We start from the raw sequence: 24,808 nt of genomic DNA on the forward strand, positions 1-24,808 counted from the left end.
GAATCCAAATGACCCATACATATAACATTGGACCTGCACAAATTTAGAAATGGCAGTCAGTGCAAACCTAGAAAATGTTAGCATCTCAAATATTCCCCATTTTCCAACTCTCTCTAGGAGATATTGTCCATAAATGAACCTTCTTTTTGAATTCCTGTTTTTGTAATGAATTGTGAGTTTGGTCTTACTATATCTGGAATTATAATTTTGTTTCCAAACATTACTAACAAAAAATGTGAGGGAATCACATGAACTCATAAATAAGAAGATGCATCGACAAGGTAGACCGGCAGACCTTCTAATTTTGGTTGCATCCTAAATATCAAGTTCAACACTCAATGATTGTCGGTTGTTAAATGACAGGACATCATTAATATATATGAAAACTTTGCAAGTTTATTCATTTTCTTCGAGAAGGTTCTGTATGCCTTTGCTTCATATTAGTACAAAAACAATCAATATACATTGCAATACTGACTGTCTCTTGGAATATCAAATTAACCAAACCTAGCAAACATGATGTTGATCACAAGGTATAGATTATATCATCTACGGTGTATTTGTTTTTGGAGTCCTATACAAAGAAAGGATTTGTCCTGACAGAAAGTTTTTGTCTATAACAAATGTGTTGAATAAGACGATATAATCGAGGATTTTGAGGTAGAATGTAAATTTTGTGTAAACGCTGCAGTCTCACATAGTTTATAATTGTATTTCATATCAGCAAATTTTACAGTAATTTGTGATATACCCACACTTTTAAAAACGAAGAAGACGATTTAAAATGATTTTGTTGTACCGTTTATTTAATGATTGATTTGTTATCATTAAATACAAACATTTCGTTTTAAAACCAAAGTTTTCTAATGCATTTATAGCTTTACTTGGGACTCGAGTACAATGTAGTACTTGAAATATTCTTTGATGTTTTGTCGCTTTTTTCAAATAAGTGCATGCACGTGTTATCTATATACTTTAAAAAATGAACATATAATGGAATATTCATTTTTTTCTGTACAATATAATATCAAAGAACGTGTCGACCCGGCAGAACTGACCTACATTTGCCGCTAATCGGTCTGTTTAAAGACTTAGATAGGACACACAAATGCTTTTAGGTTTTCGTATTTAATTTATTGTTTGAAGAAAAAATGCAGTATCCAAAGAGTCTCTATCAATCACCTGGCATTTTTCAATCAAAATACTTGATCGAGTTTCCTATCATCTATCTTATGTTTTATAGTTTTTAATTTCTCTGTCATTTTGGTCTCTTGTGAAGAGTTTCCACATTTTCTTTTTTATAAAATAGAAGAAGCGTGTTGAAACTTTGATTAAATTTGCGGCATAAATTGATGAAAAGTCATTTTTAATATGGACAATAACTTCAATATGAATTTATCAAACAACCCGGAAGGACAAAATGGACAGAAGTTGATTTTGATGCTCTGAAAATTTCTGCCTAGTCAGATACCCACTATAAAGGGTTTCAAGAAACTGGACAATACTTTCATTTTATCTCGTTCCATTTTAAGCCTTGGTGCATGTTATTTATACCGGTTTTGTACTATAATGAGCAATACGACAGGTGCATCATGTGGAGCAGAATCTGCTTATTGTTCAGAAGCACATAAGATCCCTGCCATTATGTTGGTGGCTTTCGTGTTGCTCAGTCTTTGGTTTCCTATGTTGTGTTTTGTGTACTGTTGTTTGGCTGTTGATTTATGTTTTTCTTTTGGCATTGTCAGTTTATTTTCGACTTATGAGTTTGAATGTCCCTCTGGTATCTCTCGCCTCTCTTTTTTAAGAAATTAAAGCATTTATAACCTAGTTATATGTCCAGAAATACGATAAAATATTGTGGCTTTAACACCCCCACCTCCCCCCTTTCCCCCAAAATGAAAACAGAAAAAAAAACAGAAATAACATATATAGTCATCATGGGAACGTTAACAGGCAAAAGTTTAACAGAAAATATGAAATATACGCAATAAAAAAGATGACATTTATTTTATTTTTGTGATCTTTAAATTTCAGTTATATGTAAGGCAACATTACAGCAGAGCATAAAAATGGGACATTTGTAACCTAGACAAAGTATCGGTTTCATTCACAGAGGCAAAACCAGAAAGATTTTAAAAACCTTGTTAAAAACCTTTAGAAATTACAAAAAAGTAATATTGTTGTGCAATCATAATCTAAATCCTATGGTAATTAATAGCTTTTTTTTTGTTATCTATATTGGATTTAAAGTTTTCTTTTGATTAATAAATGCTTAAGATTTATTTATCCGTTTATGGTTTTATACATTTTATATTTAATATCTTCTAAATAGATCGAAAAAACATATCGTCATACGAAGTTAAAACCTTTAAAATGTAATTTCATACTTTTATTATTAACAAATTTTGAAGAAACTTGGAGGTTGTTATTTACATTATTAAAATTTTGAAGTTTTAAATTTGACGCTAGATTATAAAAAAAATACACATATTAAAAAAAACATGTTCATTTATCAGCGACTGATTTATCGGGGAAATGACTGATAATAAAGAGATAATGAATTTAAAACCCACAGACTTTAATTTCTTTACATGCCATTTTAACATATAAGCCAGTTCTAACGATCCATATGAATGGCTGGGCATTGTCAATGTTATATAAATAAAAGATTTTAGCCTGTAAGTACAAGTTCCAACTGATCACACCTTTTAACTAACGGTCTATTACAAGGAATTTAGGTACGACAGGTTTCTATTGACACGAACCTATTCAATATCGAATTTAAGAAAAACGAATGGAGACAAATTATTTTTATTGTTGATAAACTTATTACAACTCAGAATTTATTGATTTCTGACAAATAAACCGTTATCTGAGAGTTAGATTAGTCTAATATAACTCACGAGTTGTGATTTCTTACATGTGCAGATAATTGACAACTCTTTTACAGAACAAGTATTTGTTTAGAACGAAGGATTAAATAAGAGATGGATTAAGCACGTCTTATTTTATTGATAAACTTTCGTCGAAAACAAACATTCGCTAGTTATTGTAGTGTTTAAACTGGTAAATGAAAATGTAATAAAGAGTAATTGTGAATAGAATTTAGGATTTAAATACCACAACAAGATGCTGACCAACCAAGTATCTCATGATATAGACATGCTTCTCGAGGTAAGAAGTATAAATATATATATAACATTTACTGGCTCGACCAAAATTTACTGCTTAGTCTTTCAAATCGAATAATTTATATTTTAGCATATATTATGGTCGTGTGTTTGTCAGTTATTGTGCTTAGTGATCGTTGTTTACGGATGTCCAGTGGCAAATATATCATGCACGTTCTGGAATATCAAAATAAATTTGTATCGTGTACTCAAAAATAAATATTATATTAATGTTGGCATATAAAGGCTTATTTTATGTGAACAAAAGGAGATTGACGGGATACCTTAATGAAACAACAACCCAACTACAAAATAACAAAAAAGACACCTAAAGTAAAACATACAGTCTTCAACTAAAGACATGCACCGAGAATAATGTCAAGCTCAATACAAGTCAAGAGATACAGTAACAGGTTTGCCTTTCACAGATAATTTTCCAAATTACGAAAAACATTATGATATACATATGCCAGCTTCTGATGGCGGTTCCTGGTTTGGTAAACGCAAATAGACATAAGGCGGGTTATCCTAGTTTTATTGGCATTGTTGGGATGTAAACTTGTTGCTGTATGTCCTAATTAGTTTCATACATTTACGGTTCTGCTCTTTAACACTTTTTAATTATGATTTATGTTTTATGTTTCTTTACAAGAAAAAAATATACGATTCAATATGTGGACTTTATCTTTAGTATTCTTTGGAATTTAGCCCATTACTTTACTATATGTTTAACATGGCCTACATTGATATGTGTAAAGAATTTGAATAGAAAAAATGTAATATACAATACAATACATATGTCAATGTAAAAAAAAAATACCACTACTGATTTCTTCATATCTTTTTCTGGCTCTTCCTTCATATACGACACGTGCCAGTGGCTGATCAAAAAATTTCCATAAGTGGGGACACACTGATTGACCTAAGAGGGGGCCCGCTCCATTCACGCTTTCGTGATTCCCTATATAAGCAACCAATGTTTTTCCAAAAAAGGGGGGCCGCCCCCCCCCCCCTACATCCGCCTCTGCTTGCATTCACTTTTGAAATTCAATACAAACATCAGAACTATCTACTTAACACCCAATGACGTAGACGAATAGGTTGATAACGTACGGCCTTCAACTTAGTACAGTTTCCACATTATACTGTTTTTGTGGTTTTGTTTTATATCGTTAGAAATTTAATTACTTTACGTTAGCCCCTATTATAACCTTTTTCCATTGATTTTCCCCGTGCTGTTACATCATGTTAGACGAGATAGACCCGTTTAACCTTCTGTTTATTGGACTACATTGTTTTCTAATACTCTTATATAGATTCTTTTATTGAACATGAAAGAATAATAATAATTATGAAATCTAATTAACTCAAGCAGCACCTAAACTCTGCAAGTTTGATAATAAAATCACATCAATCTGATTATCAATTATTTATAAATGTTACTGTGACGCACAGACTTGCTTACATATATAAGTTTGCTATTCCTTTGTCGGGTTTATTGTTTATTCTAGACTCTGAAATTGTATTTGAAAAAGTTATAAGGCAAAATTTCGTCAAGGCTTTCAAAAAGTGTGACAGTTTGGTTAATTTAAAACCTTTTCACTTCGGCAAACAAAGTAATACGTTGATAAAAGTTTATGGTTGCATTTATTTAGATTAGATATTAATATACTGGGAAAACAAACTTTATTTAAGATATCAATATTTACTAACAATTAATAGGAGTTTCCTTTGAAAATAATTAAATTTATACCGTAAAACTCGGATCAAATTCTCTATGGTTTCAAGTAGAAATGTTAACGTCTAGGGATCGCTGAGATGGTTTTGTTGGTTGTAAGCGGTTAAGGGGGTGGGATGGGTGTGTGGGTGCACAATGCAAGATGTCAGCTTGTATATAGCAAAGATGTGTTAATATGAACCTTGGATAAAGTAAGAGGAACACTATTTCCCAATCACAAACACATTGACCGACGTAGGACTGTTATTCTTAAAAACCTTTTACCATGAATTTTAAAAACAAATATGATGAAGTGCAACCAACTGGAAAACAAGTTACAGACTTTGCAATATCATACACCATATGTTAGCGCTGTGGACAAAAAGTAAAATCACAAAAATACTGAACTTAGAGTAAAATCAATTCGGAAAGTCCATAATCACATGGCAAAATCAAATAACAAAACGTATCAAAAACGAATGTACAAGAACTGTCATATTCCTGACTTGGTACAGGCATTTTCAAATGTAGAAAATGGTGTATTAAACCTGGTTCAAAATAGAGTTTATTATATTTTGTAAATTTTAAACTCTAGGAATCAACAATATATAACATACACATTTTGGTGTGAAAATTCTCCTTAAAAAACGAGACATTTTTTTATTTGGATAACCCAATCGTGTATTCAAAGAGTCTGTGTTTCAATTGTCATGTCCAATTATATGAAGAAAATGAAAGAAAAATGAAATCACAATCAGTCTTTCATTGCAATATTTCTTTATGTTTACAAAATAGCTCCCCGTGTGGTTGAAGTAAGTTACACGTATTACAATTTAATACATCATGAAAATAAATGAAAAGATCGATTTGAAAAGCTGAGAACAAGTTTTAAATAGTATGTAATAATAATGATTGATATCTATATTATATTTGTATAATATTTTTGTATGAATAAAAGTGATATGCGGTATATGTCATTTTATATTATACTTTTGTAAAGAATACATGTAAACTGGTTTAATATGCTGTATCATAGTTCGTCTACTCACATATTGAGTCAACAATCTAGAAAACAGAATTGAGAATTGTTGTACAAGATAAAAAAAAAAGATAATACAACTGGGCTTTTCACATACTAAATGATTGTACTTTGATTCATAACTAGAAACAATCAAACTTGCATTGTTTCCTTCAAAACAACTTTTTAAAGAACAATTTGTTTAGGTAAAAAATACGATGTAGAACGATTTGAATTAACAATTGATAAATAAAACTTGATTACTCGATGGATAATTAAAATATGGCATAAATACATAAAAATGGAATAAGATCATTTTAGTAACTGAAAACAAACCTTTGTAAAACGATCTATAGCTATTGAAACAATCAGTCCTGCATTGTTGCTTTAAAACTATAACATTACAAACGAATTCGATTTATGTATTGAAAACTGCTTTAACGATTTTATTTAATAATTTACAAGAACAAAATGATACTGTACTCTTCAGTGAATACCAATGAAAAATTAATATAGTGTTCAAACGGAATATTCTGTTAACATCGTGGTAAGTGATAAAATAGCCACATGTTTCCGTCAGTGATAACCTAGCCTCGTGCATCCGTCAGTGATAACCTAGTCTCATGCATCCGTCAGTGATAACTTAACCCCATACATACGTCAGTGATAACCTAGCCACACGTATACGTCAGTGGTAAAACCTTGCGCCACGTATCCGTCAATGGTAAACCTTGCGCCACGTACGTATACGTCAGTGATGTACCTTGCGCCACGTATAAGTCAGTGGTAAACCTTGCGCCACGTTTCCGTCAGTGGTAAACATTGCGCCACGTATCCGTCAGTGATAAACCTTGCGCCACGTATCCGTCAGTGGTAAACCTTGTGCCACGTATCCGTCAATGGTAAACCTTGCGCCACGTACGTATACGTCAGTGATGTACCTTGCGCCACGTATAAGTCAGTGGTAAACCTTGCGCCACGTTTACGTCAGTGGTAAACCTTGCGCCACATATCCGTCAGTGATAAACCTTGTGCCACGTATCCGTCAGTGGTAAACCTTGCGCCACGTATCCGTCAGTGTACCTTGCTCCACGCATCCGTCAGTGGTAAACCTTGCGCCACCTTCTACAGTATAGCCTAGGCATTAAAACGAACTCAAGTTCGTTCTGTTGGTTTATACGAACCACACATAAGCATCAACAATAAATTCCATTTAATAAACGTCCAACATGTCAACGGAATTACAATAGATAATTGTTAAACAACGTGGTGTGATCTTACAGATATACAATATATATTCATAGTGGACAATGGCAGCTAAACGTTTTACGTAAATAGTGATTGAAATCTTAATAACAACATTTCGGTACAGTTTGACCTTCACAGGTCAAGAACACATCCAGAACTGCCAAATTTCTCACAATGCTAAAAATCATAATTAAAATGTAATAAAAAAAAATAATAATGTACGAGTGCGCAAAGGTTCTCTGAAAAAGAGAACTTGCATTTAACACTGGCTGTAGGGGGAAGCCAAATTGTTCATGTGGGAGTTCTATTAAAATTGTAAAATCTAGTATGACTGTATACATCATGTGGGGAAATTATATGTTTTGTTTGTTTCGTGTGATCCTCCAAGGGGACAGCACACTCCAAATTCAGTTGTAGTGTTGTATATAAATTAATTCCATTCAATGTAGCCGATTTTTACTGTTATGTGTGGAATGAATAAGACTGCGAATATCATCGTTTGAAATATATGGTTTTCTTGTTGTAAAGTAATAGAATGAAGTTTTACTTAACTATGAAAGAAGGTTATTTTCAGTGATAGCACCTGGGTTAAAGAAATTGTTCAACCTATTTTACTTATAAATTCACTTACTTGATATTTAGTTACTTATAAATTCACTTACTTGATATTTAGTTACTTATAAATTCACTTACTTGATATTTAGTTACACGTAGTTATAATAGTGGTTACTCTTTATCACACTTTCAATAACATTAAACATGGACAGAACATATTTTTTCATGATAAATTCAGGAAAAAAACAATTAAAGGAAAATTTATATTTTTTTTTCTTTTTTCCATTTTTTTTGTGGTTTATGTTGTTTTAAGATATCAATACATTTGTCAATAAATAGCATCTTGTTGGTGTATTTCAAGAATAAATTGATTAGTTGTTTTAGTTAACATTCAGATACAGTCATGGGTTTTTAGGTATAAAAAAAAACCATAAATATTTTTTTTCAAACCATCATAGAATTTCATGAAACTTTTTAATTTGGATTCTTACCTCCATTCACTCGTATTTAACCAATAAACTGTACGCGTTTTTTTTTTGTCATTGTTGAAGGTAATTGGTTGTACACTATTTGTTTACATCCTCGTACTTTGGTCTCTGTTTCATAGTTGTTTATTGTCATTTACACTTCATTTTCTTATTCTTAAATTAAAAGTCCTGAACGTGACGTCTAGTATATACATGTACTAGTATATTGATATGAAATTCATGGTGGTGTAGAAATAGAAGTTTTTATAATACAAAAATACTTATTTAATTATATATTTTCAGACACCAGGTCTTATTGGAGGGGACATGAGCTCCAGTATCGAGGGTCCTGACAGAATACCCAAACAATTAATGGCATTCGAGAAATTACTAAGACATGCCATTTCACGATTTTCTAAGGATAATCTCTATGACATGCTGCTGACTTTAAATTCTGAAATGGACACTCCAAGGTCACGGGGTGGTCAACGAGTTAACACAAGTGATCCAAACAGAAAAATTCAGTCTATGAGACAAGTCCGCCAGTTGATTAAATCTATAGAGGAAGCAGCTATTAAAGGAAGGGCTTCCGATCACGAGTTGAGATGTCTCAAAAGTTTTGAAACTTTCGACCGCGATGTTAGATATTTAAGAGATCTGAAAGCCTATTTTGATAGTAACATTTTGAAAAGTTTAAATGATGAGTATTACGATCCTGTTGATTTTCCGAATGCTTCGGCTGTACCTCAACTTAAAGGACTGGCCACTCCAGAGTCGTCTCGTTCGAGGAAACCCACTTCAAAAGCATCAAAGGAGACACGTGACCACGCGCGGCTACCTTCCGTCGTAGTAGAACTCAAGGAATTAAGTGGAGTATGGGGCGAACTACTCAGTGATGGCAATCTAGACATTTCTATTTTTGATCCAGATAGTCATCATGAACTTCTACAATTTGAAAACTACCATTCATTTGAACCCATTTTGCGTCTGGTTCCAGATGTATTTGTTAAATCTTACAAAGGAATCGATTTAGGAAGAGAATGGCTTGCTCTTGCTGTCAGAATCTACGGAGAACGTCTTCCACTTAGGAAAGCTAAGCCTAAAACACATTCACCTCCTCCTCCGCCACCGGAAGTGCTAAAAACACCGACTGCAAGAAGTAGAGTTCCATCTGCCGAGGTCGACAAGAGGGTAAGCGAAGTCAAACAGCATATAAGCATTATAAATAAAGATATAACAGAAAAACAGGAGATTATAGTCAGTCTAGCAAAAGATGAAAAGAAATTGTCAAAAAGAGAAAAGAGATCCGACGCGCTAACGAATAATTTTGAAAAAGTCGATAATAAAATGCAAAGAGCACAGCGAGATTTTCAAAGAGCGGTAGCAGATCTTGACCGAATGAATGATCAGATCAAATTCCTTCCAAACAATAGCCCTAAATACACAGAGTTATTCAAACGGTGTAAAAATATTGAAATTGATATTGAGAACAAACAGAACACCCTACAGATGTTGGAATACGAAAAATCAGTGGTTCAGGAAGATTACCTCTTAGAACTAGAAATGAGACCACATTTTATTCATTACATCGGAGACATACAGCATAAGATAGAAACGTTGAAAACGGAAGTAAAAGAAAAACAAAATGCAAAGAAAGAACTCGAAAAACAAATTGTTTTAATAAAAACATCGAAATCCGCTAGTGTTAATAAATCTATGCAGAAATATTTGAATGGTGAGCTAGCATATGATCTCGAGGCTGTTACTCATCGGTTGGAAATGGCTCAATCACAAGACGACGAAAGGAGTATAAAAAGTGCTGCGTCGGGAACGACGTATACCGACTCTGATGTTGATCTGGCTGAATACCTCGTCGACGAAGGTCGACAACAATCGGAATCAGACTTGCAATTTTTCTATGATGCTGATGGAGAAAAGGCAGGAATAACGAAACCACACATGCGCAAAGATATCATAGGAAAACCACGAATAGCTGAAAGTGTTTTAGCACCAACTCAGAACCGACAGAAACCTCGAGCAAAAGTTTCATAGCAAATTCAGTTTATACATGTGAATAATAGAGCTTAATCAAATCTTGTTGGTTTAATTGTTCAGTAGTTGCAATTTATTAGAGAATCACAATTTTCACTGCATACATAGTGCATATTATTAATATACAACTGCCGTTTCGGCCAGAAATTTACTAACCGAAAAAGTTAGAAATATGCACCGAGCAGAAATTAAGTCGGTTATGGTAACTTTTGCACATAGAATAGCATGTGGATTTTGCAATACAATCAATGTTTGTATTTGTACTGTTTAATATGAAACATGTGTGATGTTTATTCAAGAAATAGAGATTTTATTTATAAATGTTTGGTAGTTGTAATAGTTCTGCATGCAGTAATGCCAAGAGCACAATATTACGTCTGTTTACTATGAAAATTTGTATTGACACCGATGAACTGTAAAGTTCAAGGTAATAAAGAATTTGAATTGGTAATGGGAATGCAAATGACAATCAAGAGCAATTAAACTATATAGATACACGTCTCTTGTGTATTTCAAATAAAGTTTGAAGAAAGTATGCAAAAATGTTTAAGAAATTCAAAACCCAAACAGACACCTTAGTAAAACCTTTTTAATACATACTTGTCTAAATACGTTATCATACTGTCACATACAATGTTAACTTAACATTTTCAACAAATTAACTTTTAACGAGTGTTTTACTTGAAATGAGCAGGAGGACGAAACTTAATTCAGGAGGAATTCTTAATACTAATTCCTACCAACAGCAGTTTTTTTATAGAGAGACATGGCGTGTGTTCGTCCTATTTTATTAAAGGTTCATGTTGCTCAATCTTCAGGTGGCACACAGTGAGTTTATCATGGTTTTAACTTTTATAAGGTTCTTGCTGCTCAGTCTACTGGTTAACAACTTGTAAATTACAAGTTGAGTTTATCCGGGTTTTAAAAGGTTCTTGTTGCTCAGTCATCCTGGATTCTCGGCGTGTTTTCATCAAGGTTTTTATAGGGTTCTTGTAGCTCAGTCTATCGGGGTTATCGGTGTATTTTCGTCATTGTTTTTTATAGGATTACTGTAGTTCAGTCTATCGGGGTTATCGGTGTATTTTCGTCATTGTTTTTTTATAGGATTACTGTAGTTCAGTCTATCGGGGTTATCGGTGTATTTTCGTCATTGTTTTTTATAGGATTACTGTAGCTCAGTCTATCGGGGTTATCGGTGTATTTTCGTCATTGTTTTTTTTATAGGATTACTGTAGCTCAGTCTATCGGGGTTATCGGTGTATTTTCGTCATTGTTTTTTTTATAGGATTACTGTAGCTCAGTCTATCGGGGTTATCGGTGTATTTTTGTCATTGTTTTTATAGGATTACTGTAGTTCAGTCTATCGGGGTTATCGGTGTATTTTCGTCATTGTTTTTTATAGGATTACTGTAGCTCAGTCTATCGGGGTTATCGGTGTATTTTCGTCATTGTTTTTTTTATAGGATTACTGTAGCTCAGTCTATCGGGGTTATCGGTGTATTTTCGTCATTGTTTTTTTTATAGGATTACTGTAGTTCAGTCTATCGGGGTTATCGGTGTATTTTCGTCATTGTTTTTTATAGGATTACTGTAGCTCAGTCTATCGGGGTTATCGGTGTATTTTCGTCATTGTTTTTTATAGGATTACTGTAGCTCAGTCTATCGGGGTTATCGGTGTATTTTCGTCATTGTTTTTTTTATAGGATTACTGTAGCTCAGTCTATCGGGGTTATCGGTGTATTTTCGTCATTGTTTTTTTTATAGGATTACTGTAGCTCAGTCTATCGGGGTTATCGGTGTATTTTTGTCATTGTTTTTATAGGATTACTGTAGTTCAGTCTATCGGGGTTATCGGTGTATTTTCGTCATTTTTTTATAGGGTTATTGTAGCTTAGTCTATCGGGGTTATCGGTGTATTTTCGTCATTGTTTTTTATAGGGTTCTTGAAGCTCAGTCTATCGGGGTTATCGGTGTATTTTCGTCATTGTTTTTTTATAGGGTTACTGTAGCTCAGTCTATCGGGGTTATCGGTGTATTTTCGTCATTGTTTTTATAGGGTAAATGTAGCTCAGTCTATCGGGGTTATCGGTGTATTTTCGTCATTGTTTTTTATCGGGCTCTTGTAGCTCAGTCTATCGGGGCTATCGGTGTATTTTCGTCATTGTTTTTATAGGGTTACTGTAGCTCAGTCTATCGGAGTTATCGTTATATTTTCGTTATTGTTTTTTATAGGGTTATTGTAGCTTAGTTAAACGGGTTAAACGGTGAGTTTATCCTGGTTTTATAGGGTTCTGGTTGCTCAGTCATCCTGGGTTCTCGGCATGTTTTCATTATGGGTCTTATAGGGTTCTTGTTGTTCTTTCTTCCGGGTACACGGTGAGTTTATCATGGTTTCACAGGGTTCTTGTTGCTCAGTCTTCCTGGGTTCTTGGCGTGTTTTCATCATAATTTTTATAAGGTTCTTATTGCTAAGTCTACCGGGGTACACGATGAGTTTATCTTGATTTCATAAGGTTCTTGTTGATCAGTCCTCCTGGGTTCTTGGCGTGTTTTGATTATGGTTCCTATAGGATTTTGGTTGCTCAGTCGTCTGGTTGCACACCGTTAGTTTATCATGGTTTTATAGGGTTCTTGTTGGACGTTTTTGCTGGTCAGTTTTCCTGGGTTCTTGGCGTGTTTTCATTATGGTTCCTATATAATTCTTGTTGCTCAGTCTCCTGGTGTTCACGATGTGTGTTCATCATGGTTTTATAGGGTTCTTGTTGGTAAGTCACCTGGTTGCACACCGTTAATTTATCATGGTTTTATAGGGTTCTTGATGCTCAGTATCCTGGGGTTCACGATGAGTATATCACGGTTTTATAGGGTTCTTGATGCTCAATTTCCTGGGGTTCACGATGAGTTTATCATGGTGTTATAGGATTCATGTTGCTCAGTCTCCTGGGGCTCACGATGAGTTTATCCTGGTTTTATAGGATTCTTGTTGCTCAGTCTCCTGGGGTTCACGATAAGTTTATCATGGTTTTATAGGGTTATAGTTGCTCAGTCTCCTGGGGTTCACGATGAGTTTATCATGGTTTTATATCTAATGGTTCTTGATACGCAGTCTTCCTGGGTTCTCGATGTGTGTTCATCCTGGTTTTTATAGGGTTCTTGTTGCTCAGTCGCCTGGTTGCACAACGTTAGTTTATCATGGTTTTATAGGGTTCTTGTTGGTCAGTTTTCCTGGGTTCTTGGCGTGTTTTCATCATGGTTTTATAAGGTTCTTGTTGTGCAGTCTCCCGGAGTACGCGATAAGTTTATCATAGTTTCATAGGGTTTTTGTCGCATAGTCTTCCTGGGTTATTTCGTCATGGTTTTCAAAGGGTTCTTGTGCTTAGTCTTCCTGGTTTAACGGTGAGATTATCATGGTTTTAAAGGGTTCTTGTTGCTTAGTCATCCTGGATTCTCGACGTGTTTTCATCATGGTATTAATAGGGTTCTTGTAGCTAAGTCTATCGGGGTTATCGGTGTATTTTCGTCATTGTTTTTATAGGGTTCTTGTAGCTTAGTCTATCGGGGTTATCGGTGTATTTTCGTCATTGTTTTTTATAGGGTTACTCAGCGTAGCTTAGTCTATCGGGGTAATCGGTGTATTTTCGTCATTGTTTTTATAGGGTTCTTGTAGCTCAGTCTATCGGGGTTATCGGTGTATTTTCGTGATTGTTTTTTATAGGGTTCGTGTAGCTTAGTCTTTCGGGGTTATCGGTGTATTTTCGTCATTGTTTTTATAGGGTTCTTGTAGCTTAGGTAGCACTCCACAGTTAGGTGTGTAGTTGCGCATTTTAGCCCCTGAGGATTTTTCAAATATGAGAGCTAGTGTGCAATACAATTCATTTTTGGATAGCTGAGTATTAAAATAGCCTTTGTATTGGGTTTATATGAACATCAAGGTTATGTAATGTATGTAATATATGCTGTTTTCTGTATGACAGTCCGTATTTGCATGTCTATACCATACATTGGTCCGGCAATTATTGCAATGTTTTTTTCCAACTTTTTATCGCACGAACTTTGTGATTGGATTTTACGAAAAATGAGGCGAAAGACACCCAATTTTTATTTGATCATAAGGAAGATTTAAGAAAACAGTTTCTAAAAAGGTATCACTCAAAGGCATTGAAATTCTAGTTTGATCCAAATTTTGGGGGGATATATGACATGTTCACCCCCCTTTTTGCAATATTATATGGTAAATAAATGCAGAATGTTGCCATGGATACACATGAAAGGAATTAACTTTCATCCTTTTAACTTTTGAAAATTGAATCTATGGAAGATACTGATTACATACATATGCACATGTACAACACAAACAGTTAGGTTAATGTATTAGAAATCAAGGAATAGGAGATGATAAAACATTTTGCGGCTCATTTTTAACTTTATTTTCTAACTGTGGAGTGCTACCTTATGGCACATCAGAAAGCACAGAAATGCACTTTTTAAGATAAGATTGACCACAAATCTTTAGTCTTTTATGTTCTTGTTTTAGTTCTGAAGGTAAAAAAACTGCTAGGAATGCAATTTATGTTAATTTTATTGTTTACCGTCCTTAGCAACCAAGTATACACATTTTGACACTTAGACATGTTGCGGTCTTAAATTTTTACTCCGTAAGCTTTGCCCTTGTAACCAAAGATTGCGCTTTATATGATAATCTCAGAATGTATCGCTTTATATTTTTTAATGCGAATAAGTCAAATAAACATTTTTAGCAGGATTTTATATTATAATTTGGCATTAATTAAATTTAATGATGCCAGTACTGTTAGAAATTTATACCCTGCTTGAGAGCTTCTAAACCAAGGTTATGTATGCTATTCACAGCAAAAATTATCTATAAGTGCTTTCAAACACCTAAAATTTGTACAATTTGTCCTCTTATAAGGTAACTTTATAATTTCAAATAAAAAAAAGGGGAAAGTTTTAGAAATTTACCCCAAAAATGAGACAGACTTGGGGTTTTTCACTATGATCCAGCATTTATTTTTAAATCACTTTTTGTCGCGTTTCAACATCAACTGCTAACCTTCATAAAATCTTTATTACTGAACCAATTTTAAAAACTAAGGTACCACTTTCATCGTAACAGCTAGTAGAACACAGAAAATATAAAAAATGTTGATGCAGAAGGGGAAAAATTTCACCTTAAGGTAGCACTCCACAGTTAGGTGTGTAGTTTCGCATTTTGGCCCCTGAGGATTTTTCAAATATGAGAGCTAGTGTGCAATACAATTCATATTTGGATAGCTGAGTATTAAAATAGCCTTTGTATTGGGTTTATATGAACATCAAGGTTATGTAATGTATGTAATATAGGCTGTTTTCTGTATGACAGTCCGTATTTGCATGTCCATACCATACATTGGTCCGGCAATTATTGCAATGTTTTTTTCCAACTTTTTATCGCACGAACTTTGTGATTGGATTTAACGAAAAAATGAGGCGAAAGACACCCAATTTTTATTTGATCATAAGGAAGATTTAAGAAAACAGTTTCTAAAAAGGTATCACTCAAAGGCATTGAAATTCTAGTTTGATCCAAATTTTGGGGGGATATATGACATGTTCACCCCCCTTTTTGCAATATTCTATGGTAAATAAATGCAGAATGTTGCCATGGATACACATGAAAGGAATTAACTTTCATCCTTTTAACTTTTGAAAATTGAATCTATGGAAGATACTGATTACATACATATGCACATGTACAACACAAACAGTTAGGTTAATGTATTAGAAATCAAGGAATAGGAGATGATAAAACATTTTGCGGCTCATTTTTAACTTTATTTTCTAACTGTGGAGTGCTATCTTAGTTTATCGGGGTTATCGGTGTATTTTCGTCATTGTTTTTATAGGGTTACTGTAGCTCAGTCTATCGGGGTTATCGGTATATTTTCGTCATAGTTTTTTATAGGGTTACTGTGAGCTCAGTCTATCGGGGTTATCGGTGTATTTTCGTCATTGTTTTTATAGGGTTGTTGTAGCTTAGTTAAACGGGTTTAACGGTGAGTTTATCCTGGTTTTAAAGGGTTCAGGTTACTCAGTCATCCTGGGTTCTCGGCATGTTTTCATTATGGGTCTTATAGGGTTCTTGTTCTTTCTTCCGGGTACACGACGAGTTTATCATGGTGTTATAGGATTCATGTTGCTCAGTCTCCTGGGGCTCACGGTGAGTTCATCATGGTTTTATAGGATTCTTGTTGCTCAGTCTCCTGGGGTTCACGATAAGTTTATCATGGTTTTATAGGGTTATTGTTGCTCAGTCTCCTGGGGTTCACGATGAGTTTATCATGGTTTTATATCTAATGGTTCTTGACACGCAGTCTTCCTGGGTTCTCGATGTTTGTTCATCCTGGTTTTTATAGGTTTCTTGTTGCTCAGTCGCCTGGTTGCACACCGTTAGTTTATCATGGTTTTATAGGGTTCTTGTTGCTAAGTCATCCTGGATTCTCGGCGTGTTTTCATCATGGTATTAATAGGGTTCTTGTAGCTGAGTCTATCGGGTTTATCCGTGTATTTTCGTCATTGTTTTTTATCGGGCTCTTGTAGCTCAGTCTATCGGGGCTATCGGTGTATTTTCGTCATTGTTTTTATAGGGTTACTGTAGCTCAGTCTATCGGAGTTATCGTTATATTTTCGTTATTGTTTTTTATAGGGTTATTGTAGCTTAGTTAAACGGGTTAAACGGTGAGTTTATCCTGGTTTTATAGGGTTCTTGTTGCTCAGTCATCCTGGGTTTTCGGCATGTTTTCATTATGGGTCTTATAGGGTTCTTGTTGTTCTTTCTTCCGGGGTACACGGTGAGTTTATCATGGTTTCATAGGGTTCTTGTTGCTCAGTCTTCCTGGGTTCTTTGCGTGTTTCCATCATGATTTTTATAAGGTCCTTATTGCTAAGTCTACCGGGGTATACGATGAGTTTATCTTGATTTCATAGGGTTTGTTGCTCAGTCTTCCTGAGTTCTCTGCGTGTTTTCATTATGGTTTTAATGGTACTTTCTCCATCAGTCCAGATGTAGTAGGTAAACGTTAGATCTTTGTCTTTGCTACATATTAATGTATTGCTGGAATTGCATCCATCCAAAACGCCGAGAGTGAAGATTTTAATGGAAGACAAAAGTGGATAGATACATTTGAAAATAACCCAACACTTTATATTCAAATGGCTTCATCAATTTCCTTCTTATTACATAACAAAATAAGGCAGTCGAAACATATATACACAAATAATTGTCAACTACAAGGAAAAGGGAACTAACTCATCATTTCGACTAGAGACCAACAAAAAAGTTAAACATTGCGTTGACAAATAAATGTTTAGAGGATTTGAATTCAATGGATGCACTTGTTTTATTGATTTTAACTCGTCAGTTACCGGATTTTTTTTATTGCAAATGCACTAACCCGAAAACATGACCGTATATGAACGCTTTATACAGTTTTCCTGTGAGAAAGGAAAGACAAAGACGTTTCCGTTAATAAAAAAATACCAAGAAAAATAATTTAAAATAAAAAACCAAAGAGCAGAATAATCGTTTTTTGGAGCAGGATGTTCCGACTCATCTATGCAGACACTGATATCGTCCTCGATTTTTTTTATGAGGTCTGACTCAGTATTCTATGTTATATTTTGTAAAAAGGTGTTTGTCTTTTGGCCTTTTATGGGTTTTGTTTTTTGCCATGTCTTTGTCAGTTATTTTCGACCTATTAGTATGCATGCTCTTTAGGTATATATCGCCTTCTTTGATGTATTAATTCCTGTGTTATCCGTTGGCTTTGGTGTATTTGTTTGAGAGGATCATTTTGTTCCAATCAGATATTCTGTTAACTATTTTGCTTGCACTCTGTAAATACAGCTGATTCATCAACCACGCCTTTTTTGGGTGAGATTATATATTCATAGATATTTTGTTTTGTTAACCTCTATACTTGTTCCATGATATGATCTCAATGTTTCATCTCAAAGAGACACACTTTATGAATTTAACCAGCAAACATACTGTTGGATAGTGGACAAATTGAATTCCCGGGAAGACTCGAGGCAAAGAGGGGGTATAGAATTATAGTGAACGTTTAAACTCTAAGAAGGTCAAGGGGATCTCCTTTCTCAAGGCAAAGACATATATATTTATACTACATGGGTGCAATCTTTGTGATAAATTGAACCAACTACTATCGTCAAATGCAAATTAACTGACTGAAATATTTAAATGATTTATTTGTGCATGTTCTTCTATAAAATATATAATCTGTCTTATCTCCATATTTCTATCGGATTCCAAAATCATTATTATAGTCATTATATACCGATCTAATTACATAAATGCTTTTCTTTTACACCACAACAAACGGATATGCCATGATGTTATCCGATGTTGTTCTCGTCAGTTATTACACAAACATAATTCAGTTAACATTTTCATATCGAACGTGAGTGAAAGCAGACGTGTCTATGTACAATGAATGGCAAAATCAAACTAATGTCATAAATTCCTTTTTTGAAATCTGGCCATCTCCATCTTTGTCAATACTTTTAATCATGTCCTCTATTTCTGCGTCACTGCAACCACATTGCCGGCAGGCAGTGGTTACTTCAGCACGTGACAAAGTGCCATCTCCATTTTTATCCATTTCTTTGAACGCCTTATCAAATGCTTCACTGAAAAAGAAAAAGAAATTTCATGAAAACGTGATAACATTTTGAACATAACAATTAGCTATTTCATCTATAAAGAGTTACATTTCCTCTTTTATGGACATCTTAGTTTCCATTATCGAGTTTGATTCCGAAATAAAACACCTTTAAATATGTCGAAACCCCTTGGTATTTAGACCACGGCTGTAAGTAGACGACGATGCAGCTGGTCTCCAAGTGCAGTCAATGGCCCTTTCTGGATAAAACCTTTGAACTTGTATAAATCAGAACACTCTTTATGCATCTCTAGTTCACATCCAGATAGACGTTTTTTTTAAGAATATATTAGAAACAGATTTGAATCCGCTACCAACTTAGTAAACTCGTCATACCAGAATTGATAATTCGTATTTGCGCCAGATGCTCGTTATCTAAAAAGAAACATCCGTAACGCTCGAAAAAATATATGTAAAAAGGAAGTTGAATAGCATTGAGGCCCAAAAAGTTCCTTAAAATTTCCTCAGCTCAGAAAATTCGAAGTTTTTCCTTGTATTCAAGCATCTGGTTCATATGTCATACGCAATCAGTCTTTAACTTTTCAGAAAACATGAATACATTTGTGTCTTTGATTATTCGATATGTCTTTGATCATCCACTCTGGTTACATTGGCAGTAAAATTGGATCATCGTTAATTACAGGAAATCATTCCACGCAAATTGAAAGTATGATAATATTACTAAAAAGAGCACCTTTTTAAAAGTACAAACACTGCTGTTTTGATGGAATTTTTCCACGTTCATTTATCGCAATCAAAGAAATGAACACTTTCTATTTCATATACTGGAACTGGAAGTGAACTATATGTTTTTTTGCTGCATACATTTTTTTTCTCAACGATAGTAACGTTATTTCAAACAAATGTCGATCGAATTCAATGCTGGAAGTTTGATATATGCGTTGCTGTGAAGTATAAATCAATTCACTAAGAATTGAGTATGCCATATATAAAAATGTATATTATTCTGTAAGAAGATTAAACCATAAATCCATCAAATTAAGGCTACAGTTCGTAATAATACGCTTTGTTGGATAGTTGTCTCGTTGGCATTCATACCACATCTTAGTTTTATATTGTCTATCAATCCTTGGCTAGCGAAGATGATCAATACATGTATTTTGGGATTATAATTGGCATACTTTACTAAAATCCGGTATTAAAAAAGATACTTCGGGAGTGAATACATATCCTTGATAAGTCGCACATCTGTGAATGGTGTAGAAACCTTCTATTAACGAATTAAATTATTTGAGATTTTAAAAATGTAGGTCACAATAAAAAGGTAAAATATGGTGATTCAAATTTAAATTTCCTTTTTTTTAAGACCACAATCAATCATGGTACACATTTAATAATATTTGATAAAATCAGAGAAAAAACCCTCTTTAAAGTACATTAAAACACGACACTAAAAAAATCAATAAGCTGACTAAATTATTAGGTTGATAAATACCGTCTATTTAACTTCCTGCATAACTGGTTCAGAAATTCATCTCTAGTTATTTTATCATCTTTGTTGTCATCCAAACCCATAAAGATATCCTAAAAATCAAAAATTATAGATACAATCATATCATCCAAACCCATAAAGATATCCTAAACTCCAAAATTATTGACACAGTCATTTCATACTTTGAAACTTTATGGACATTACTGAAGGGCGTTAACCCTGGCTATTTTATTGAAACTACAATTTAAGTGTTACACTGGAAAGTGTAAAACATAAATGTCCATTTATAACTTTCGGTTAGCATATCGGGAATTAAAAGAGGTTCTGTCAACTTTTTAAATATTTATAATATAATATCATATCTTTTATTAATTGTACTTCGTGTGTTGATAGGGTAAGGGGAACAACTCGTCAATTCTAGAGTTTTTGTCAAACAAAATTAAAATGCTTTATTGCCAATTTGGATGTTAGGTTGAAACCTTACTGAATAACAGGACAATGGTCAACATATCGTAGCTGATTTAAGTGAAAAGTGAATAATAAATTGTATATGTAGTGAACGATTATCAGTGTAGAGATTTTGATAGTATCAATGACTCTGAAATCAACTGTCCTTGATGAACAAACTGTAAAAAGCGATTCAACAACTTTCAAGCAATAGTCAATAGTAAAATGAGTTACATGCTTATAAAATAATTAACATGTTTGTAAAATAAAACTTACAGTTGCAGTCTCCACTGAAATGCTTTTCTGGAAATAGCTTGTAAGTCCCTTCAACAACTCCAGTTTCGTTACGTTGCCATCTTTGTTGGCATCACAGACATCAAAGATCTTGTTGGCTTCAGACTCACTGATAGGCATTGTGTACTTTGGGGAAGGTTCAGCGAAAAATAGGACGACTTTCTTATTACGCGTTACAAACTTTTAAATGAATGAAATGTTTTTACCTGGTCGGTTTATTACCTGTGTTGACACATATTTGTACGATGAAACCGTTCATACGTATAATATTTTAAATGCCTTCTCGGAGGGTTTATAATGTTAGGATATATAACTCTTCCTTGAAAAAGTCATTGGTCATTAATGACTTAATACCAGGAAATTCAGCCCAAAATAATCTACGTTGAAATAAGTAAAATATTACGATGTAAAAATGCGTGTCATGTGACAAATAAAAATAACTATTGCTCTTATGAACCAACTATTTTACTGTATGTTTAGGTCAAGTACATTTGTCTGAACTGAACAATATTCCCCTAGAATGTATGTTTACTCTCCCTCAAGAAAATCAGGTGGCAACTCAATTCAAAGAGTATATTGCCTCGCTGCATTCCCCGAGTACCTGACTAATACCTACTAGCTGTTAGTTGGCATTCAGACAAGATCCCAAGATTTACTTTATTAAAAATAGACCACTTACTAACAGGAGATCTAGTTTATATGTCAATGATATTATAGCATTCAGTATGAGAGAAGTAAAAGCGACTATGAAGCCGTCAGACGATGCGATAGCCTTACATGCTAGACGTGCATGACATTGTACAGCCTTTAATGTTACGATAGCACATAATAAATGAGAGAACGACCAGCCTCATTACAGTCTCCAATGATGCTACTGTACAGCCTTTAATGTTACGATAGCACATAATAAATGAGAGAACGACCAACCTTATTACAGTCTCCAATGATGCTACTGTACAGCCTTTAATGTTACGATAGCCCATAATAAATGAGAGAACGACCAACCTCATTACAGTCTCCAATGATGCTACTGTACAGCCTTTAATGTTACGATAGCCCATAATAAATGAGAGAACGACCAACCTTATTACAGTCTCCAATGATGCTACTGTACAGCCTTTAATGTTACGATAGCCCATAATAAATGAGAGAACGACCAACCTCATTACAGTCTCCGATGATGCTACTGTACAGCCTTTAATGTTACGATAGCCCATAATAAATGAGAGAACGACCAACCTTATTACAGTCTCCAATGATGCTACTGTACAGCCTTTAATGTTACGATAGCCCATAATAAATGAGAGAACGACCAACCTTATTACAGTCTCCAATGATGCTACTGTACAGCCTTTAATGTTACGATAGGCCATAATAAATGAGAGAACGACCTGCCTCATTACAGTCTCCAATGATGCTACTGTACAGCCTTTAATGTTACGATAGGCCATAATAAATGAGAGAACGACCAACCTTATTACAGTCTCCAATGATGCTACTGTACAGCCTTTAATGTTACGATAGCCCATAATAAATGAGAGAACGACCAGCCTCATTACAGTCTCCAATGATGCTACTGTACAGCCTATAATGTTACGATAGCCCATAATAAATGAGAGAACGACCAGCCTCATTACAGTCTCCAATGATGCTACTGTACAGCCTTTAATTTTACGATAGCCCATAATAAATGAGAGAACGACCAACCTCATTAAAGTCTCCAATGATGCTACTGTACAGCCTTTAATGTCACGATAGGCCATAATAAATGAGAGAACGACCAACCTCATTACAGTCTCCAATGATGCTACTGTACAGCCTTTAAAGATGTACTAGTAAAGATCGAGAAAACACAAGCCACTGATACGATAGCATTTAAATGAGAATAGAAATAAAAGTCATGTTTATACGTATAGCCTGATACGATATTCAAAATTGAGGGAACTAAAAGCCAATGCACAGCCATCAATGATATGATAGTTTTCAAATGAAAAGAGACTTAAAAGCCGACCCAGGTTACAGCTTTCAATGATACGACAGCCTTCAAATGAGTAGAGTAGTAAAGCTATTATAGAGCCTTTGGTGATATCATAGTCTGTAAATGGAAGAGAAACAAAAGCATTGTCAGCCTTTAATAGAACCAACAGCCACTACATTGCCGTCACGTATAAGATTGCCTTTAAACAAGAGCAGTAAAAGCCACTATACAGCCTTCAATTATACGATAGCCTTCAAATGAGAGAAACAACAAGCCACTGTTCAGCCTTCGGATCTACATGGTGATCCATTGAATACAATTATCACGTCATGTCTAATCTGAATCATCATCACATGTTCATACCCAGAAGCTAAACAGATGACAAATATAACCCGATACACATGTATAGATACAAGATTAGTGTAGTGATGGGTAATGGGTAAACCATGTAAAATTAGTAGAAATTTATGTTGTAAGAAAGTTTACATGTGTCATAACATAAAAATATAAGTTTATATAACAGGTGCTTGAGGACAGGTACTGTCAGTTGGTCAAACGACTGAATCATTAGAATTATATGCTATATAAATGATCCAACGACAAAATCATGGGACATCGAAGCAAATGTGCTACAGGTTAATTCGTTAAAGAGACAATACAAAACCAGCATCTTTGTGTCTCACCACTAAAAGAATAAAATTGTATGCATAGGAGGCGAGCTAAAACCAAGTAATGTCTTCTCTTGACAAGGAACACTTAAACTGAAACTTAGGCAATAATATTCCCACAGAAATATATATGTTTGGTGTTTGCAATGTGCCAGTTAAAGACTCAACTGTTTAGGCAGCAATTCAATTGAAACTGAGGCAATTCATAATCCAAAAGGAAAAATTAAAGCAGACTTTGATTCCAATGTATTATTTCTACTGAGTCCATTAGATCTTAAATTTTCAATCTGTTCAGTAGTATATACGTGATGTCATTGTAATGCTAACGCCCGTTAAATACCCTATCAATGTAATGTTATGTTCTGTTATGAATTAAATATCTAATTATTGTACTAATACCTACTTTCGTCTTCTTATCAAAGAATTATCTATGTACTAATATGTAATACTTCTTTCTTATTTGATCTTTGACATAAAAGCGGATTAAGCGATTGATGCCCTTTGCTAAATCTCTTCAGACTGTTTATTATTATCGCTATATCAATACTAAAACTAAAATACTAGTAAGCTGATGATAACTATAAAATTGAGAAAGGAAATGGGTAATGTGTCAAAGCGACAATACCCCGACCATAGAGCAGACAACAGCCAAAGGCCACCAATAGGTCTTCAATGTAGCTAGAAACTCTCGCACCCGTAGGTGTTTTTCAGCTGAGCTCTTAAAAATATGTATACTAGTTCAGTGATAACAGACGTCATACTAAACTCCGAATTATACACAAGAAACTTAAATCAAAAAGCATACAAGACTAACAAAGGCCAGAGGCTCCTGACTTGGGACAAGCGCAAAATTGAGGCGGCGTTAAACATGTTTATGAGATCCCAACCCTCCCCCTATACCTCTAGCCAATGTAGAAAAGTAAACGTATAACAATACGTTCATTAAAATTCAGTTCGAGAGAAGTCAAAGTCTGATGTCATAAGATGTAACAAAAGAAAATAA

The 24,808-nt window shown here is 34.2% G+C and overlaps 2 protein-coding genes across 3 annotated transcripts; one reads left to right on the forward strand and one right to left on the reverse strand.

The window, feature by feature from the left end:
- The first annotated feature begins 2,625 nt into the window (after window positions 1-2,625).
- LOC134706266 (uncharacterized) lies at window positions 2,626-10,550 on the forward strand. Of its 2 annotated transcripts, none has more exons than XM_063565038.1 (2): window positions 2,626-2,678; window positions 8,479-10,550. In XM_063565038.1, exon 2 carries the CDS (start codon window positions 8,503-8,505, stop codon window positions 10,225-10,227), a length of 1,725 nt encoding a protein of 574 aa, XP_063421108.1. In that variant the 5' UTR covers window positions 2,626-2,678; window positions 8,479-8,502; the 3' UTR covers window positions 10,228-10,550. The 2 variants fall into 2 exon arrangements, with proteins under 2 accessions (XP_063421108.1, XP_063421107.1); XM_063565037.1 differs by lacking the exon at window positions 2,626-2,678 and adding an exon at window positions 2,685-3,174.
- A 7,922-nt stretch (window positions 10,551-18,472) lies between these two features.
- On the reverse strand, window positions 18,473-21,454 carry LOC134706267 (uncharacterized). Its single transcript, XM_063565039.1, has 3 exons — window positions 21,142-21,454; window positions 20,422-20,510; window positions 18,473-18,933 (listed from the first exon to the last, which is right to left on the reverse strand). The coding sequence occupies exons 1-3, from the start codon at window positions 21,277-21,279 to the stop codon at window positions 18,747-18,749; spliced, it is 414 nt and encodes a 137-aa protein (XP_063421109.1). The 5' UTR covers window positions 21,280-21,454; the 3' UTR covers window positions 18,473-18,746.
- Window positions 21,455-24,808: the final 3,354 nt, after the last annotated feature.

This window comes from Mytilus trossulus, chromosome 2, assembly GCF_036588685.1.
Source record: "Mytilus trossulus isolate FHL-02 chromosome 2, PNRI_Mtr1.1.1.hap1, whole genome shotgun sequence".
Lineage (NCBI taxonomy): Eukaryota > Metazoa > Mollusca > Bivalvia > Mytilida > Mytilidae > Mytilus > Mytilus trossulus.

Coding starts and splice junctions, on each gene's coding strand:
- LOC134706266 (XM_063565037.1), top strand. CDS start 3,130: ATGCTGACCAACCAAGTATCTCATGATATAGACATGCTTCTCGAG. Junction 3,175..8,478: donor ATATAGACATGCTTCTCGAG/GTAAGAAGTATA, acceptor ATATATTTTCAG/ACACCAGGTCTTATTGGAGG.
- LOC134706267 (XM_063565039.1), bottom strand. CDS start 21,279: ATGCCTATCAGTGAGTCTGAAGCCAACAAGATCTTTGATGTCTGTGAT. Junction 20,511..21,141: donor TTTCAGTGGAGACTGCAACT/GTAAGTTTTATT, acceptor TTTGATTTTTAG/GATATCTTTATGGGTTTGGA. Junction 18,934..20,421: donor TGCAGGAAGTTAAATAGACG/GTATTTATCAAC, acceptor TTTCTTTTTCAG/TGAAGCATTTGATAAGGCGT.